A 21,074-nucleotide genomic window follows, 5' to 3' on the forward strand; every position below is an offset into this window, starting at 1 on the left:
AACTCCAGCAAAACTCAATAAATGTGAGTAAATCCCATCACAGGTAAACGCACTCTTACACTTCTCTCTTCAGTTTGTTCATCTGAGTCAATAATTAAGGCACAATGTACTCTGAGTTAGCCTGTTGAAAAAAGTGCATAAGAAACCACTAAAATCTCAAACCTGATTCAGCAATTACAGCACAATGTATTCTGAGATGGAAATTATCTTTTACCAACCTAATCATGAGTTAGTTTGAAGACAAACAGTGCCTAAAAATCCATTAAAATCAAAAACTTCTGTAGGGAAAAAACAGTAGAATACAACTTTGCTGTTAATTATATAGCTGTGTTCCCATGCTTGCTTTTTGTTAAGTCCATTATAGAGAAGGAAAGATTCAGGTAATGTTTATTACCTGAAACATCAGAAACATTATTTGTTAAACCGAACAAACACAAGGCATACACATTTCAGAGGAATTCCTTAATAAGGAAACAATTTTAATTTATAAAAATGCAAAGTACTGTAGCACAGCAATTAGTGTTATCATCTGCTTATGATTTGTTTTTATAAATTTCCAAATACCTAGTTCTTCAAAGGGAAACAGATTTTTCCAGACAAAATTACACAGTTTTATTAATCGGCAGCATGATACACACTACATACGCCACACCCTAATCAATTATTAATCTTGCAAGATTCAAATAAATGCTCGTCTATAGTCCACACGTCTGCCTTGGGTAGGTCTGGGAGGAAACCTTTCACCTGGACCAGCACGTCCTTGGAATAATCCATCTAGTCCTTGCATTAGGCTGGCGGGATCAGAATGTGGTCTCACTGGTGGACATCTGGTTGATGTGCTCCCTAAACCTGGTATAAGAGAGTTGAAAGGATTACCAACATAAGGAAGAATAGGCCTCTCATCATACTCTCCTCCAATGATTCCAGGAGGATAGAAACTGCTAGGAGAATTTGGAGGAAGGCGAGGAATAATATAGCGGGATTGGAACATCCTGGTTTTCTGCTGCTGTGCTCTCTTCTTTTGCTTTGCTTTCATTTTATACAGCTGGGTAGAACAAAAAAGAAACGAGATGCATTTATTAGATTTCCAAGATGACGTTTTCCAGAAAAGATAGTAAAAGCAAAATAAGGCAGCAACTAAATTCATTAAATGCTAGCAATCCTGCAAAGTGCATTTTATTCAGTAAGTTTTATCGATGACACACAAGAGACTACACAAAAGTATATAAAGTAATTACATTATACGTATGTAAGTATAAATATATATTTTTTGCACATCTCCAGTTGCAACTACATAGTTATTAACTGCAGCAATGCACTATGTAAGTTTTTTACACCTTAACTTAGGGCTAGATGGTGTATTTTCTAGCACAAATTATAAGTCTTTAAATTAAAAAGAATATTAGGTTCCTTATTTAATTGCACGACTTTGGAGTTTTAGCAATTACACCCCTACAAATAATCATTTATTTCATAAGTAATACACCAAAGGTTAGATGCTGTTAACAAAGATCTGTGCATTTACTACAACAAAGTGCTTGCTTTAGGACAGAAAAGACAAAAACATTTGTCACAACATGACAGTAGATATTGAAATTTGTACAGTAAGACGACAATAAAATAAATATGACTTGCTTCTTTCCAGTCTTCATCTAAAGGTTTTGTAAAAGGATCTGGAAAAGAAAAAAAGTGGAATATTTAAAAAAATATCTTAGACGTTCACAGCAGAAAAAATCCCTGACAAGTCACATCAGGTCTGTGGTATAATTTTATTACAAAATGACTTTGTGTTAAACTCAGATGATTCCAAGATAATCTTATTTCACACTGTCACACAGCAGGACATTATGGAAGTCATGTCTCAGCAACACAATCTGCTACCCAACTCATGACATACTGCAGACCCCCCCCCCCTCTCCATTTTATTTTACATCTCAGTTAACCAGATTAGCTTGGTGGGCACAGTTACCACTTTTAGAGGACAAGACAGGAGTACAGTCTGGCTAAATGACTTAAGGTTGCTCAATTTGCAGGAGTTTACAAATGAAGATAAATTTTACTGTTTCTAGATAGGTATATTCAATTCAGTCCTGCATGGGAGAGAGGAGTATGTGTGTGCATGGGGGAGGTGCTATGTTTACATGAACACCAACTATAGACTTACATGGATATGTACAATTAGCCACACTAAGACAATGTTAACAATTAAGAAATGAAAGAAGCTGATAGGGAAGGTATGCCCATATTAAAAAACAAACCCTGTATAGTTAGCTGCTGCAAAGGCAAGTTTCAGCATGAGTGAAAGTTACATACTTACCCTAAAACAAGCACAGAACAGCAGATCTAATTTTCAAAATTCCAGAACACTAATAGGCATCAGGACAGCTTGGTAAAGAAAACTCAGACAGGCTATGTTGATTTCTACCCTAAACAATAATGCAATGAGAAGCCATTAATTTCCACATCTGTACTATGTTGTGTGAAAGCGACAGAAACTAGCTGTAAGCCTCTAAACCAATTCAGAAGGACGGATGGACAAAGTGAGAAGGTTATGTTACAGAGGAAAGACCTGTTCATCTAAATCTACTGCTATGTTATGTACAAAGCTTGAATATCTTTTAAGAGGAGGTCTTTCTTTTGTAACGGTAGGACAGAGTCCCAGGATAATTCTCCAGGCTAATCTGCCTTAAGAAAACACTCCTTATTACTATGGCTCCAAATACAGACCTAGATATGAGAAATCCAGCTTATAATACCTTGTGGAAGTGCAGAAGCGAGACTAAGTAGGTGTGTGACAAATACCATCCAAGGCTGCATTCTGGAGAAAAAGACTTAAGAGGTGCCGAAAGCATTAGAAGAATTAACTAGTGGTGTTTGAGAACTTGCAAGGCTATCTGGCATAGCCATAAAATCATGAACTGTGGGAGTGTAGCTATGTGGTTGCTCGTGTTTAGTGCTCAAAGTGTGAAAGTCGCTGAAGCATACATCTGTTTTCCAAATCTGTCCAATGCTCCTGAATCTCTGTTATGAGTATAGACAGATGTAATCTCTTCAAAGAGTTCCATTTTAGTGGCTGTTGCCACAACCATGGCATCTACAAGGGACCCTTGATCTAGCATGCTCTGTCATTAAATACAACCAAAATCTTGTCAAGCTTCTTAGGACCGTCTCCCATGCCAGGAGCCCTCCAAGCCCACTGAGCTACCAGATCTATAAGTGCGTGAGCAGGCGGTACCACCCAGGAAGTAGAACAGCCAGCTCCAAAAGCCTCAAGGAACACAGACTCTTCAGGGAGAGCGCATTAGTGGACCAACCCCTTGTTGTTTTATCAATTCCAAAATGTCACCAAAAGTGACAACCTTTAGACAGGATCATAGGCACCCATCACCGTCACTCTAGTCGGTGTCTTTAGTGACCAATTCCAGACAGGAATCCAAATGTCTCCACTTACATTTCTGTTTCCTAAACCATGCCCTGATGGGACTTCAGGAGGTGGGTCAGAGTCAGACAGGGAGCTCATGTGGTGAGCAGCCCCAAGACTAAAGAAAGCTGACTGTCCCTATCGACATGGATATGTTGAGTCAGATGCAATTACTAAAACAGGCTGGGATGGAGTAAAATGTGTAGACAGCACCTCCTCTTTTGACCTAGCAAGAACATTTTTGAATGCCTCGAATGCTGAAGCACAGATCAGGGCTGAAGAGACTCCCACACCATTATGGCAATACGAAGGAACAGACTCTTCCAACCCAACCTGGATCCAAAGTAGACATCGGGACTGAGCTACGTAGTGCAAAGGTGCCAAGCATAAGAGATGGTTCTGAAAGTTTTGAGATTGAATGCATGCATTGAGCCCTGTCACCGATGTTTAGGCTCAAAAACTCATCTGACAGCACAGGAGTTGACCGTAAGGGACACGGTCAAGGATGAAGCCGACAAAACTGCTAGCTACAATATGGGTGCTACTGGGAGGCTCAGATCCATGGGCCTCGGATCAGAAGGATAGACAGGAATCACAGAAATTAGTGGAGGGGGTGACAGGGCTGCTCTCAAAACGTCCTGTGTGGATGGCAATAGGAGAATCCCTAGCTGAATTTACATCCAAAGGAACCTGCGCATCATCCTGTCATCTGCTTTGGTAAGGCTCCTTGATGATAAAACAGACCTGGAGGAAGTCAATGACAGTGGTCTTGATAACTGCCTCTCTTGTAGAAAAGGGGAATGGAGCCAAGGACTCAACAACTCTGACGAAAAGCAAAGAGGAGGCTTCTGTGACCGTATCTGTATCCGAGAGGGAGTTGGATCCAGCAGTCAACAAATCTTTGGTGCCAGACTCAGTTGTTCTAATGGGACTGGATACCATTTCCTGGACTTACCTGACTTATCTTTGTCCTTTTCGTGTTCACTGTACTCGTCTTTATTGTTTTGTTTTCATTGTGCTCATCATTATCCTTTTGTTTATATTTTTGCACTGTTTTTAGTTGGAGATATAGAAGCAGCAGCAGAAGAAGTTGAGGCCTGGGTGGATTGCCCTAACAGAGGGCTCAAACCTTTCAAGACAAGTTTACTTCCACAGCCCTAAATGGCCCTACAACCAGAAGAGGAGTAAGTCTCACATTCTGTGTTGAGATAAGCTGCCCCCCCAAGTAGTATACACAAAGAGTGTGGATCCTGTGGTGGGAGCTTATGGCCGCAGGTCGTACATTTTTTTGAAACTTTGAATCTTGTCCGCTATGTAAATGGCAAGGTATCAACCATACAGAATGGTCTGAAATATCAAAAGCGAAAAAGCACCAACACCAGCAAACTATCTAAACAAGATACAGTTTAACAAGAAGAGACTATCAGAAAGAAAATATATGACATAGCCCATGTTCAAACCCTCACAATTTTTCTACACAGAAGGCAAAAGTGTGTTCCTTCCTTTCTTACTGGTGTTCTATATCAGTTTGTGCTGGGATGGATGGCTATCATACCCTCCTTTTTCGATATGTTGATGTAAGACTGACCTCTGTAATGATCCAGACACCATGGACAGTTTGTCCTTCATAACAGTCCCACCCTAGGGCAAATATGTCTGTTGTGGCTGCCAACAGTGCAGTGTATATTTGTAATGGATCAAATAGTATGTGACTGGGCAGATGCACGAACCACTGTAGATATGTTTAGCAATCTCTTAAATATGGTGACTTCCTGAAACACAGGATCTGATAACTGTGTCCACTGGAGAACTCTCTTGTAAAACCCCACAAATGGTACTATGGAATAGCTGCTACCACCTGGATCAGAATTCTGATGAGCAGAAGTTGATTATGAGTTTATAAGCAGGAAAGTCCTGTGCTGGACAGGCTGAACTCGGTCCAGAAGAAGGCAGGTTCTTCATCTTAAGCTGATCAAGCAGCACATATGATTGAAAACAGCTGTAAGGTTTACAAATGGAACTTTGTAAAGCTGAGAGTTACACTGACAGATTGAAGCATTTTGAAGAGAGACTCCCTAAGTCAAAATCAAACCTAACAGGGATGACAAAACTAGGAGCCAGTCATCACGGTAAAAGAACATTTTGTCTCTCTGCCTCTTCTGACTGGAAGCTATAACATGCTAGGGTAGTTGTGAAACCAAATTAGAGAGTCCTGAACTCCTACCCAGAAGATAAGCAACCCCCTGCTTGCTTTTGGCTATCATGATGCAAAAGTACAGATCCTGTAGGGGGAACATTATATCCAATATCATAAGCATGTAAGGAAAGTATGCACTAAGATCATCCAAAGGATGTTGGGGGCCAGATAAAGTGCACAGGCTTCTTTAATCTATAACGGGCCTAAAGCCCTTTGTTTCTATGCCTCTAAAAAGAATTGGCAGTGATACCCTGGACCTTTCTGGTCTACTGGACAACTTGGATGGCTCTTTTATAATAATCTTGGTGATCTCACTTTTTGCTGCTTTTTTGTAAGGTGGAATATGAGGCAAAGGTAATAACTCGACATGTGAGGGGTGGTGGGAGTACTGAAAGGGAACTGGATATCCTTTGGATATCACCGCCATTATCCATGGCCCACATTGCCTCCAGAGTGGGACAATCAAGCAAAGCCTGAGGGACCCCACTACTGCTCACCATGAAGTGGTGGACTTTGCTCCCTCTTTGCACTGCTGCTGAGGATCTTTCACTCTGAAAGACTGAATCTCTAAAAGTTGTTGTGGAAATAAGGATTCTTCATAGGCCATTTGTGCTGTCTATGTCTAAGCCACAGTTGATGTGGGCAGTCTTTACAAGCAAGAGTAACGGATACTGAAGAGGCTGACACTTCATGCCAACAGCAGAGAGGGTTTTCCACTGTCTCCAAGTGTGTTTTCACTTCAAGGACAAAACAGCAGGGGTAATGAAAGGAGGAATTCATAAAGGTTACTCTGCTGAAATCAGTGAACCTAAGCACCTAAGCTAGGCATGCTGAAGCATCACAATGCCATATCCCATAGCTATAGCCAAATGTTCAGTGGAAATGTCGATTATTTTTGTCATAAACGTTGATAAATAGCAGGCAGTTGTGGAAGGGGACAGCTGTTTTAATTCATGAGGCTCATCTGGCAATGCTGTCTGTAATTAGCACATTTTATCAACCAGATCCCACTTAAAGTCAATCATGTGCAATAAACAGTTTATGGCCATGAAGGAAAAATAAACAGATGTACAAACATACTTCCATAAATAGTCTATAGCCCTAGGCTATTACGGGGTAGAGTTTTTTTAATTTGCTGGAAAAGTGTGTCTGGTTTGGGTGGCCCTGATAAAACATTTTAAAGTTTAGGTAGCCGGTGAATCTTGTCAGGTGTCCTTGGCAGAAGACCCCAAAAAAGAAGTTATGTCCTTACCATAACGTTCAATGTTTGTAGTCCATCTCGCTCTTCATTCTTACTCTTGGGATCAGAGCCGAACCTCGGCTACGACTCGGCCATACTGTAGCTCAAAAACTTCTTGTTGGCTCGTGGCTAGGAGGTATCCCATCATGCATCACTACTATTCCCCAGATCTGGTTTGTTGCAACGACAAAATACAGAGACAAAGAACAAACCAAATCGAAAGGACTAACAAAAAAGCAGTAGGCACTCTACCCGCAGGTCCTCAAGGAGGGGGCAGGAGGGAGGGTTCGTAAGAATGAAGAGCGAGAGGGACTACAAACATCGAACATTATGGTAAGGACATAACTTCTTTATGTTCTGTAGTCCTATCTTGCTTTCATTCTTACTCTTGGGACAGTGTCCCTACCACCTTCATCTTGGGTGGCTCATTGGAAAATGCTCCTGAGTACTGTGGAACCAAAGGAAGACCTGTTCCTAGAAGCCATATCCACTTTGTAGTGAGCAATGAATGTGTGAGGTGAAGCCCATGTTGCTGCAGCACAAATGTTGTCTATTGGGATTCTAGCCTGAAAGGCTACCGAGGTAGACACAGACCTGGTAGAACGAGCTTTCACCTTGAAAGGAAGATCTTTACCACAGGTGGAATAGATAAATGAAATGCAACTGGAAATCCAGAGAGATAGTGTGACTTGAGAAACTGGAAGGCCCCTCCTAGAGTCTGAAAAGGAGACAAGCAACTGATATGACCTTCTGAAACCTTTAGTTCTATCCAGATGAAAACACAATTGTCTATGCTCATCCATTTGGTGGAATTTGTATTCTGCCTTGTTAGAAAACTTAGGGAAGAACACAGGCAACTCAACAGACTGATTAATGTTGTCTTGAGAAGAAACCTTAGGAATAAAGGAAGGGTTTGTCTGCAAAGAGACCCTATCTTTATGAAATACCACATAAGGGGGCTTAATGGAAAGAGCTTGCAGTTCAGAGACTCTTCTTGCAGACGTGATAGCCACTAAAAATATAGTTTTCCAAGTTAGAAACTTGAGGTCACATGCTGCTGAAGGCTCGAAAGGACTTGATGTAAGTTTATGAAGAACAAAGTTCAAATCCCATGGAGCCACAGGATCCATGACTGGGGGTCTTAGTAAAGTGGTCCCTTTGAGGAAAGCTCTACAAAGCTTATGAGCCATAAGATTAGGTTCATTAGCAACAAGAAAGGTGGAAATGGCTGCCAACTGGACTTTGATAGTTGCCTCTGCTGAGCCTTGGTTGAATAACTGCGAGAGGAAGTCTAAAACGGCAGAAATGGGAGCTGTGTAAGGATCAAGGTTCCTCTCACGGGCCCAAAAGGAGAATCTCTTTCATTTACTGGAATAAATCTTCCTGGTAGAAGGTTTAAGAGAAGATGACAGGATGTGTACAACCTCGGGAGAAAAGTCATGAAACCGGACTAGGGAAGGAATTGGAGCAGCCAAGCTGTCACGTTGAGGGTGTGGACAGAGGGATGGAACACCGCTGATATGTGTGTCAGTAAATCTGGCACTGGATCCAGAGTCCACGGTTCGTTCTTTAGATGATGTCTGAGGAAAGGGGAACCAAATCTGTCGAGGCCAGTAAGGAGCAATTAGGATCATTCTGCTTCCTGAGGATATTGCTTTCTGAATTACCTTCCATATGAGGGGGAAGGGAGGGAAAGCATAGAGAAGTCGCGAGGGCTGATCGTGAATGAGTGCGTCTCTTGGTGTTTCCCCTTCTGCGGGAAATCAGGGTAAAGTAGCTGCTGCATTTGGCATTGAGAGGGGTGGCAAAGAGATCACAGCAAGGCTGACCCCATTTACGAAAAATTTGTTCCGCAATATATGTGTCGGCTATGATGCTGGATTTCCCCATGATGTGCGTTGCTATCAGAAAGCGCTGGGAAGACACCGCCCACTCCCATACTCAAAGGCTTCTCTGTAGAGGGGGTAAGATTTGGTTCCTCCTTGTTTGTTTAGGTACCACACCACCAGCATGTTGTCCAAGTGGATTGCAATTGTCCCTAGAGGGAGAAAGCTGTAAAGTGCTTGCAACACTAGAAGCACTGCTCTCATCTCCAAGACACTGATATGCAAATGAGCTTCATGATCTTGCCATGTGCCTTGGACTGTTCTCCCTAGATAATGGCCCCCCCACCCTATCTGGGAGGCATCCGTGGTCACAGTGGCAACAGGGGGGGGGGGGGAATGGTCTGCCTGTGTTTAGATTGTTGGTCTGAGTCCACCAACGAAGATCCTGTTTACATAAATTAATTATCATGGTGGGGTGAGACAGAGGAAGGTACTGCAGTGATCACTGGGCAAAAAGTAACCACTGTAGGACCCTCATGTGCAGTCTAGCTAATGGAACTAGTGTTATTGTGGAAGCCATAGTCCCTAATAGCTTGAGCACCACCTTTGCTTTGACTTTTCTTAGTGGAAGTAAGTTCAAGACTTGTTCTCTTAGACACTGAATTCTTTCCATGGTAAGGTAAGCCCTCATTGAGACGGTGTCTATTTCGGTGCCAATAAAATTCACATGCTGAGAGGGCGGCAATGCAGATTTTTGCCAATTTACTGTAATTCCTAACTGCAGGCAAGTTGAAATGGTACCGTCCCTGGCCTGTAACAATAGATGCCTGGTGGTGGCAGTCAGGAGCCAGTCGTCCAGATATGGAAACACTTGGAATCCCTGATGTCTCAAGTGAGCCGTAACCACAGCTATACATTTGGTGAACACCCTGGGGGCTATGGTGAGACCAAAGGGCAGGGCGCGGAACTGATAATGACTGGCTCCCAGCCGGAAGCGTAAGTGACTCCTCGATGCCCTGTCCATTTTGATGTGGTAGTAAGCATCTTGGAGATCTATGGAGCACATCCAAATGTCTTTCCCTAACAACGGGAGTATCGACTAGAAGGTGACATTTGGAACTTGGACTTCTGTACAGATTCATTCAATTTGCTGAGATCCAAAATAGGTCTCATGTCCCCTGTTCTTTATGGTACCAAAAAGAATCTGGAGTAAGTCCCTAATCTCACTTGGTCTGCGAGGACAGGTTGGATGACTCTCTTCAAAAGCAACTTTTGGATTTCTAGAGTTGCTGAATCCCTGTGATTGGGTGGCACATCTGGGACTCGTCTGGTCTGAAGGGGTGGAGAAGAGAAGGGAAGGGAATAAGGTAACCTCGGGTAATTATCTTTAATACCCACTAGTCTTGAGTGACGTCGTGCCAGGCTTTTGGGTATAAAGAAATACGACCCCTGACTGGCTCCAGAGACACACAGTTGGGCCTCCTTTCAGGAGCGCTGATAGGGGCGACCAAGAAAGGAATCACAGTCTCCCTGGTTCTGCGGGCTTCCTCTACCACTAGGGCGGCATCTACCATTATTGCCTCCTCCTCTGCCTCTGGAGAAGGAATCACCTTGTGCATCTTGAAAAAACCTCTGCGATTTTCTGAACCACATTTTGCCGCCCTTCTGCCCTTTGGGGATGGAAAAACGGACTCCCACGACAGACAGGGTTTTTCCTTCTTGCTCGCACCTGGTGAGTGTGTCCTTTACCTTGGGTCTGAACAATGAGGATCCGTCAAATGGGGCGGTGGTAAACGTAGACTTAAAGGCCTCCACAAAATTACACAAACACATCCAGGAGTGTCTTCTGAGAGAGACTCCTGAACCCGCTGCCTTACTCGCTCCATCCGCTGCATGTGAAATCAGCCTCATGGAGAAGTTCACAATAGAATTAAGGGTAGACATCTGTGTATTGACCTTCTGAGATACCGCATCAGATATGTTATCCTGTAGAGCATCTCCCAGCTCTTTTAGATCATCTCTCTGGAGCCTTGTGAAGTGGGACAGGTAGTTCAGCGATCGAAGTGTAAAAGCTGCTGAAGAAAAGACATGCTTCCCATACCTATCCATCGTTCGAGACTCCTTGTTCGGTGGATGGACAGTGGAGGAAGTTTCAGCAAGTTCCTTCTTGGTGGCTGCCGCCACCCCCATGGCATCTACTGGTACACCCTTAGAAAGAAAGTCCTTGTCCTGGGGTGCTGACAAAAATTTGTTTGGTCTTCTAGGAACCGATTCCACAGAATCAGGAGATTGCCACACCTTTCGACTTACTAAATCCAGTAGCTCGTCGAAAGGAGGAGACACCCAAGAGGCGGAGGGGTGAGACCCAAAAGCCTTCAGGTACACCGACTCCTCATTAGAAGGGGATGTGGTGGGCCAGCTGCCTCTCTGTTTAAGGATCTCAAGGATATCTGCGAATGAGATATCATCAGAGGATGACTTGGGGGATCCTTCTGACTCCTCGAGGTCAGTGTCTGATGTAATAGACTCATTAGGGTAGTCAACATGTTTCCTCTTATAAGTTTTCTTCCTAGGTGGTTCCTCAGACAGGCAATCTGGGGAGACCTCGGAAGACTGGGGACCACTCATGGAGGTATCCTGAGGCTGCGGGTCTCTGCTGTATTGGGAGACACAGGGAGCTGAGACTGAAGTCGGTGCCTTAGGGAGAAGAGTGTCGGTACCTCTGGATGGAGCTGAAGACCTGGAGAGCACACACTTCATCACCTTGAAGGCCGATCCTCCTGGCTCAGAGGATGCCCTCCGCTCCGAAGATGCAGAGGCAGCCCTCAGTGCCGAGGAGATGGGTTCCAAGGCTGATGTGGGGTCCAAGCTCACCCGAGCCGAAGCACCAAAAGATAGGCTCAGAACTGAAGAAGTTCGATTTGAAGCATCCCCCTCGGGTCCGACCAGAGAGCTGAGGACCCTAGACTCTGTGGACGGCACCGGAAGGGTCGGAGCGGATATCGGAACCAAGAAACCAACTGAGGAAGCTGGAACCGACCTATCCACAACCGGAGGCACTGACAACTCTGGCTCTGAAGGCTCCAAGAGGCTCGGAGGAAGAACATCGATTGGGTGTGGGGGCACATTGGGATCCGAAACCGACTGGGACGGAGCCAAAAGCAAATTTGCTAGTGCCGAAGTCTGAAATAGTCTACGCACTACTCTCTCGATGTCCTCATCAGAAAGGCTCCTAGAGGGCCTGGGAGATTGAGTGGGAGATCTAGATCACTGGAATATAGGTCAACTAAGATTCGGGGAAACCGGTCGAAGTTCAGATGACTGGCTCCGAGATGTAGTGTCAGTTATCGGCTCCGAAGTTCCTGGAGCCGAGACTGATGGATCCACTAAGTTAACCTCTGTCGGCACAGAAATCAGTGGAGCCGAAGTGGGTGTAGCCACTTTAGCAATTTTGTCTGGCGGGTGTGATGAAACAGAATGGGTGGGAGACCGCCTTTTTTAGGTCTGTCTTTTTTGGAGGAGGAAGGAGATTTAGAACTGGACGACGAGGATGTCAATTCCTCCTCAAAGGAATGTTTTAATAGTCCCTTCAATATCAGCTTGTCCTTCCTCTCCTGAACAACACGAGGACTGAACGTATGGCAAAACAGGCAAGATTCTTGGAGGTGAATAGCCCCCAAACAGTAAACACACAAATTGTGCCCATCAGTCAAGGACATCTTCTGGGCACATTTAGTACACTTTTTGAAGCCCGAAGGCTTATGATCCTTAGTGTCTTTAGACATAATTCAAAAAAACCACAATCCGCAAAACAACACACAAGTAGACAGAGAAAGGATAAACGGAGGACTAGGTCCTCTAATTTAAACGGGCCTAGCCCTAACAGGAAGGAGAATAAACCGAGGACTAGGTCCTCTAATTTAAACAGGCCTAGCCCAGGGAGAAATGGAAAACAGAACAAAGGACTTGGTCCTCTAATTTAAACGGGCCTAGCCCAATGGGAAGGCAGCCGCACAGGAGATTAGCGATGCAGGGATACCACAAAGGCCAACGGAAGAACGGCCAACCAATGTACAACAAATACACAGAGAAATAAGCAGCAAATAGTCCGAAACAGTCAAAGACTGCAATAAACACACAAAACTAGCAAGACAACAAAATCTTATCCAACAATGACAAGAAAAATATTGAAAAATAGCACTTAGCCACAGCCAAGAAGAATCACATCTGAGCTGAACGAGTGGCAAACGAGATCTGGGGAATACTAGTGATGCATGATGGGATACCTCCTAGCCTCGAGCCAACAAGAAGTTTTTGAGCTACAGTATGGCCGAGTCGGAGCCGAGGTTTGGCTCCGATCCCAAGAGTAAGAATGAAAACGAGATAGGACTACAGAACATCTGAGGTTTTCCCATGCATCACTGGTGGTCACCTGAAGCATAATCGTAAAAGGAGGAACCACCCAAAAATCACTACTATGTAGACCCAAAAACATTCTGCCGCATTCTGTGTGGGAAGATACAGGCTCTGTGGGCTGTCACTCTTTATTTTAATACCTCTAAGATCTCCCCAAATTTGGGTCACTGAGTGATGAAGGAGAATATCCATGCTCCTCCTCATTACTTACTTCTAATGTAGGGGAGCCAATGCATTTCTTTTTTCATGCAGATTTAATTAGAATCTTCAGAAGGAAGTGTCTGAAGACAAAGAGGAAGAACATTTCCAGCTGGTGTGGTGAATTGCTACAGGAGACCTTAGGTCGCTCTATCCTGCAGTATTGCGAGACAGATAAGAAAGGCAAAAGCCCAGGAAAGAACTGCTCTGTCAACTGTGGAGGTGTTGGCATCACAACAGGAAGGAACAATGGGCAGGAGTTCACATCAACGCAGCTAGCATGCTTTGTGTTAGGGTGGACACCACTTGCACACAGGGCATAGTGACCCCTAGTACTGACATCTACACAGCCAAGCACACCACCACCAAACACACTAAAAAAAAAAAATCCTGGCATTTCCTATGGCATGACCACTCTGACCCATGTCCAACAACAGTGACTATGATAGCATCAAGGCCATTTAAACTAGTGACATACTTGACTATGGGGTAGATGATATTAAAATACAAGATGCAAAGATTAACAGTGAAGACCTCTGCATCAAAAAGGCCTCTGGCATCAGCATCAATGAGGATACGATTCATGCCTGCACCCTAAGGAGTAGCAACTGAAGCACACAAGATAGTGATAAGCATGGAGGAGAGTAATACGCATGAAGAATCTGTGAACTGTAGAAGATAAGGCTCAACTGTTCCACATGAGTGTAGAAACAGATGGGGAATTGTAGTAGACAGCCTTGTGGCTTAATCACGGCATTCACAAGCCTATCAATGTTGAACTCTGAAAAGTCAGGCATAGGGGACACTGTCATCAACATTGTTGTGGGGCTTGAACAAACGTCCTTATCTACTAAGAAATATAAATTTTGAGACTTAGTCAACTGAACTGGATATTTAGGTCCTACCACTTCTAAATCTGTCCCAGGTACTAAATCATCCATCGTTTTAGCTACTGCCTTTGTAAATGGAGAGGAAAGCTTGCAAAGTTTGCCTGTCTAATGAGTGGTATAACTCTTTCTTTAGAGGCCTAGAGGATGTTCAGAGCCAATGTATCCACAGAGGGCTTCATCTCTGAGGAATGATTATCAGAAGGGTGGGTAGATAAGGATTTTTCAAACATGTACAGCCTGATTTTTTTTTAATTCAAGGTAAAGCAGGCAACATTGGTGCCTATCCTGAGAAGAGATATTATTCACAAAGTTATACCTTCTTGGGCCATAGTTAACTGAAAGAAAACACACTAATCACAAACAGCAGCAACGAAAACCATAGCAAAAGAGTTTTTCTTTGTCTCAGATAGGCTCTAAAGAAATATACCCAAACAGGTGAAAATAAGGTGAAAAACACCAATACAGAAATATGAAGAAAAAAAACAGTAAAGGTAAACATAAGAAAAAGAAAGAATTAACTCCTAAATGGTTAGTGAAAGTTTATTTCATTTTGTTAGCCAGGTAGGAAGACTGGTCATCTGGCACTTATCAACCACAGCCTGGGTTGCAATGGCAGTAGAAATAATATAAGGCGTACAAGTCAAGACTATCGTGGTTCAAGCAAATAATTTTAGTGCAGTACAAATAACTATGTTGCCTATATATGATTATAATATGTACATAGTTACATACGGCTGTATATACATCACATAAAAATTTGTCTAAAAATTATGTATTTACAACTGGTTATTTTACCTAAAGTACAATATCGCCGTGAAAATGTTGACCACCTTTTAGATGAATAACCACTAGTAACAGCTGACAGTTTTAGCCATTATCTTTGAAGAATACACAGGCAGAGAGAATCGTACGGTGTTTCCCTTTCTGATGTCTGCTGGGATATGATTTCAGGTAGCTGGTCCAATCTTGGAGAAAGCTGTTTCCCCAACTGCTGTTTAGAAATGAGGTATGATGAGAGTCGGGACCTTCATCATATGCTTCTATTAAGTCATATGTTTCTTGTTTTATTAATAATTTATTTTTAATGGTGGGAATTGGCCTAATTTGTTTAGCTTGAATAACAGAATAACGATTAGTTAAGACGCTAGGTTTTATACAGGTAGCTGACTGAATTTTTCTATCAGACTGCATTGCTGGGTGCTATTGCCAGACATATGAATAAAATGGCAGATTTTATTCAACGCAGTTTGGATTTTATAGGTGTTTTTGACAGAGTGGGGAGAGATTAAGGGAAGGTCATATCTATAGTCTATTAAGAGGCGATCTCTGCTTGACTTACAAAGCCATGTCTGACCCAGCCCTGTTAGAAATGTTACACATAAAGAAATCCCAATCCCTCCGTACCACATGCTCCAGGGACCTCAACCTCATTACCACAATTTATTTTATTTATTTATTTATTTGCTGTTGTTTAACCAGGATAGTCCATTGGGCCCAAAGAACCCGTTTTCAATGGAGTCCTGGGGAGAAAAGCTCCACATACAAATTATACAAAGATTATGTTACACAATACATAAAATACAAATATTAAGTTCAATACATAGATTATATAGAGAAAAACATAAGTATCAAACAAAACAAGTAATAGAGGCGAAATATAAAAAGAAATAGTATTGTGTTTTCTTTTTTTTTTTTTTTTAATTACTTGGTACAAGTGAGGAGTTGAATGGTGGAAGCAAGCATGAATTTGCTAGCTGGGAATGGAAAAAGAAAGAGGAGTAGTGGTGGAAGTAGGGTAGGTTATGAAGGATGTGAACAGGAGCATTCCCATGAGGATGTTAGATGAGAGTGTAGTAATTTTTTAAAGTGTGGGAGGCTAGCAATTGTACGGATGGATGGGGGAAGGGAGTTCCACTGGCGTGCTAGTGAGAAGGACAGGAGGTGTTGTCCTGGAGCGTGTATGGGTCTATAGACCTCTATGAGGTTTTGATTGTTAGATCTTAAAAGTCTTTGTGTGTGATGCATTTTAAAGGTAGTTGAAAGAGAGGGGCAGAGTGCTGGCTGGAAGATGAGTTTGTGTGCTTAGGTGAGTTGAGTGTAGGAGAGGTAGTGGGGTAGCTCTAGCCAGTTGAGTTTTTGGAGAGGTTCACAGTGATGGGTAGATGATTTGCTGCTGGTTGCAAATATGGCTATTTTATTGTAGCAAGATGATAGTTTGGATTTCAGAGAAGATTGTAGGTTTGTTAGAAGATGGGGCGCCATAGAGAAGGGAGGGAAGGAGAAATGTGGTAGAGAGGGTAATTTTGGTAGTAGAGGTGAGGAACCGATGGTGGCGGTAGATCATGCCTAGTTTTTGATGGGTTTTTTTATATTTAGGAGTAGATGGGAGTTGAATTTCAGCTTGTCATCAATTTGAATCCCGAGTAGTTTGGCTTCAGATACCAGCTCGAGACATGTATTGTTCTGGCTGGTGATGGAGAATACATTTTTGTCAAAGTTATTAGTTTTGGAGGGGGAGAATATCATAAGCTTGGTTTTAGCAGCATTGAGTGCAAGGTGGTTCTCTTTCATCCATTGTTCTGTGGTGGAGAAGGCATCTTGAGTTAGTTTTAAGAGAGTTGGGACGGATGGGGCAGCACAGATGATAGTGGAGTCATCAGCATATTGAATAATATTTGCAAGGGGGATAGAGCGGAAAAAGTCATTAATGAAAATATTGAAGAGGAGGGGGCCCAGAAAAGAGCCTTGTGGGACACCTGTGGGTGTGTCAAGGAAGGAGGAGGTGGCTTTTTTCCACTTGACAGCTTGTTGCCGATTGGAGAGACAGCTAGTAAACCAACAGATGGAAGAGGGAGAAAGGTTTAGGTTAGAAAGCTTAGTAAGAAGGTGGTTATGAGAGATAGTATCGAAAGCTTTAGAGAGATCGAGGAGGATGGTAGATACAATGAGGCCAGAGTCCTTAGCTTTGTTCACAGTTTCAAGGAAGGATAGGAGGGCAGTCATAGTACTATGATGGGGTCTGAATCCATGCTGTGTAGGAGTTAGTAGATTGTTATCCAGAAGATGTGGAAGGAGTTGAAGATGGATACATTTCTCCAGGAGTTTTGGAATGGGAGAAAGGATGGCGATAGGACGGAAGTTGGAAATATTAGTATTGGTTCCACCTTTGTGCAGGGGAATGATGTAGGCTTTTTTCCAGATTAGAGGAACAAAATTTTCTTGGATTGAGCGGTTAATTAAGATACTGACAGGGAGGGCAATGGCTTCAGCAGCTATACTAAGGTAGTATGAGGGAATGTTATCAGGGGCATTGGTGCATGGTTTTAGTTTCTGCAGGAGTTTTTTTATGGTGGATGTAGGAATAGGTTTGATGAGGAAAGGTGGAGTTGTGAAATGAGTGGGGGAAGGTGGGGGAGGAGAAGTATGAGGTGATGTGGGAGAAGTTAGAGATGAAAGAGCTTGAGGAGGAGTGGGAGAAGTTGTAGGGGAAGATACCTGAGAGGAAATGCAGGTTGGAGGAGTATTGTTGTTTGAAAAAGAGCTGGTGAGTTTGGAAATAGAGTCTATGAAGAAAGAGTTAAATTGGGTTGCAAGATCAGTATCATCAGTATTTGGGCAAGGGGTTGGGTTTTCTGTGTTCCCGGGTTTTAAAAGGGTAGTTATGCCTTTCCAGAACTTCTGAGGGTTGGTTTTGAAATTGCTTTGAAGTCGGGTGAAGTAGTTACGACGGTCTGCAGAGATAAGTTTTTTAACTGAGTTATGAAGGGTTTTGTATTTGTTGAGGGACGTAGTAGTTTTGTTCTTTTGATATTGTGTCCAGGCTTTGTCTCTAAGTCGCATGGTGGTTAGGGTGTTTATACTTAACCAGGGTGTGGATTGTCTTTTTATTCTTTTGTTTTTTAATGGGGCATGAGTATCTAGAAGGTTGAGGAAGGTGATATTAAAGTGAGTGATAGCATTTTCAAGGGGAAGAGTCTTTAAGGGGTACCAGTTCAGTGAATTTAGTGCAGCTGAGAAAGCTTCAGGGTTGAATCTCCCATGGCATCGGGTAGTGATGTAATTATGGGTGACTTGTAAGGGAGAAGGGAGATGTCTTGCGCAAATGGGGAGGTGGTCGCTGAGGGAGTCAGGTATTGTTCCATTATCTGGGTAGTAGTGGGGGTGGGAGACTAGAATCCAGTCTAGGATGTTGCCACTAGAGAAGTCTTTGCTTGGTCTAGTTATGGTATTGATAAGTTGGGAGTAGTTGTATAGGTTGATGTTAAGGGAGTGTGAGGGGGGATTGAATGGAGGACCAGTTAATACAGAACATGCAGGAGGGACAGGTTCATAACCCAGACACTGCCCATGCTCTGGAATAGACTTCCCATACATGTCAAGCAGAGCACCTCACTGGCCCTTTTAAAGAGAAATCTTGACAAGTGGATGGGAAACAGAAAGTTTATCCTGGGGATCACTCCAGTGGCTCTACTTGATAGAGGCACTGGAAACTAATGGCGGCATAATGCCAGGGCACTTCTATGGGCCAGGCTTGTAAAGGCTCCAGGGCCATTGGCCTAGTACATACCTACGAACCTATATTCTACTTTATGCAACAGCACATTTCTGGCCAGAGACCATAGGGTTGAGGGAGAGAGGAAGTGACACATTCTATGGCACAGTTTTAGTTGCCCAAGGACTATGTTAACAACTCTGTCCATGTGTAGTGTGAATGCCTATGAGGGGTCCAAAATTAATCCTAGATACCTTTCATCTATAACATGAGGCAAGTGCTTTCTGTAACTGTCATTCATTTTTCATGGAGGCGAATTTTGCAGCATTTTAGATGTGGCAAACAGCATAACATTAGATACACATGAATTAATCAAGAATCTGCTTTGATGTGTCCAGTTGCACAATTTTATGAAACTGTGTTGGTTCCTTTACTGAGGGACAGAATGTGACTGGTTAGATTTCAGCAGCAATGCACCATCAGTGTTTGTCATATGTGATATTGTTTATGAAGGGGAAAATAATAGGGGGCTGAGTACTGAACCTTGAGGGACACCAAATATGAGAGTGCCAGCTTCTGAGTGGGTATTGTTGTAGTGAACTTAGAAGGTTCTATTTTGCAGGTAGCTTTTGAACCATGGGACTACAGGGAGACCAAAGATGAATTTAGAGAGATTTTGTAAAACAATAATGTGGTCCACAGTTTTGAAAGCCATGGTCATATTATTGAATATACCACTTGTTAGAAGGGTGGCATTCATGTTATCAAGGATGGTGTCTGTATCTGCAAAAAACTACAGTCACATTACTGAAAGCATTACAGTAATCATGCTGGGCGTTACACAGAGGCCATATTTGTTGATATGGGCAACAGTTTGCTTGTAGAGAATCTTGTCTAAATTTTTTTGCCACAAGACATAATTTTGCAATGGGTTTTTAGTCTTTGCATTGTTTCAACTGCTAGTACTTGGAAGTGAGATTATTATGGAGTGCTTAAAAGAACAAGGGAAAATATCACAGTTAAGTTAGAGGTTGTAGCTATAGGTAAGAAATGTGTCCATTTAAGAGGATACTTTTTACAGGAAATGTCTGTCAAGACTGGCAAACTGTCTATGCAACAAGCCTGGAGAAAAAAAATGAAAGATTTTCACTAAAAAAAAAAAGAAAACTATTGTGAAAGCAGACCAGATGGTGGGTAATACACTGCAGAAAAACAAGAATAAATAAATATGATGTACATGTCTGTTAGACAACTGCTAAATGTGTCATTCTTTTCTGTCAACACACATAGTGCAGCTGTCTCTTTGAATGGATTTTTATATGTACTGTACAAGCTATGAGGAATTTACTGCATTTATGAGACTGTTTTTGTACAAGCCGGCTCTAATAATTAAACTGCACGGAATGTTAATTAAAACACTACAAGTTATGGAAATAGTTATTCTGAAAGGGGTATAACTTGGGCTGAACAACAGCAGACTTGTAATGAAAAAAAGTGAGAAATGTCTAGTAACAGAAATTGTAAGAAAATAATTTGGATTATGAAAGTCTTTTATGAAAATGAACTGATAAGACTTCAGTTTTTGATATGTGCTGTACCAACAGAAGAACTATCTCGCTGTACATATTTTTCATTTAGTACAAAAACAAAGTAGAATTAGATCAATAGGTTGCATCTTAATTGCAGTACAAACTTACTTACTTTCCGGCATGAAATTTGAGTGTGTCATACACCTGCATGCCTCAATTAACAGCTAAGCAACATTTGATTTGTACAAAGCTTTACTGTCTACCAGTATCAATAAATCATTGTTTCTTTCAACTGGGTACATAGGATCATAGGAGGTTACTAGGCTAATGGCCCCAGGGCCATTACAAGCCTAGCTAAGTTTAACCCATGTTCCCAAGGGTGTCTGGTTTAAGCAGACACAAAAATCAGCACCTATTATTCCTGTCCAAGTGGGACACAGGTGGAACCCCCGGGATGAATTTCTGGTTACCCATCCAATCGTCCAAATTGCGCTTAAACAGGGCCAACGAGGGGCTTTAACATGAACAGGAAACTTGTTCCAAATGTGGAGCAACCTCTGAGAGAGAAATCAGATACGTATAAAACCTAAAACACCACCACGGAACTGATACTTTTTAATGTCACTCCAAACGAACACAAATGAACATATAACATGAAATTAAGTAAAATCCCCTTGTAAACTTTGTCAACGATAAGTGCCGTAAAGATTAAAGTTGGGAATATTCAAAATAAAAAGGAACCTTTAGCCAATCACAAAGTTCACAAGGGGCCAACACCCTCTTTACTAATCAATCAGTGTGTAGCCAATAGGAGGTTAGAAAAACACATACGCCTTCATTTTTGGCTAATGATAGGTCTTTTATT

General features: G+C 42.5%; 1 protein-coding gene across 5 annotated transcripts in view; it reads right to left on the reverse strand.

The window, feature by feature from the left end:
• Positions 1-447: 447 nt before the first annotated feature.
• FBXO7 (F-box protein 7) overlaps positions 448-21,074 on the reverse strand; it is a 457,269-nt gene continuing 436,642 nt past the window's right edge. For all 5 annotated transcript variants that reach the window (XM_044087479.1, XM_044087481.1, XM_044087477.1 and 2 more), the window contains 2 exons: positions 1,636-1,673; positions 448-1,045 (listed from right to left, as the gene is read on the reverse strand). In XM_044087479.1, coding sequence (XP_043943414.1) covers positions 680-1,045; positions 1,636-1,673 — 404 coding nt within the window. In that variant the 3' untranslated portion in view covers positions 448-679. The remainder of the gene's footprint in view (positions 1,046-1,635; positions 1,674-21,074) is intronic.

The sequence above is a fragment of the Protopterus annectens genome, chromosome 11.part0, assembly GCF_019279795.1.
Source record: "Protopterus annectens isolate FY-2018-M chromosome 11.part0, PAN1.0, whole genome shotgun sequence".
NCBI lineage: Eukaryota > Metazoa > Chordata > Ceratodontiformes > Protopteridae > Protopterus > Protopterus annectens.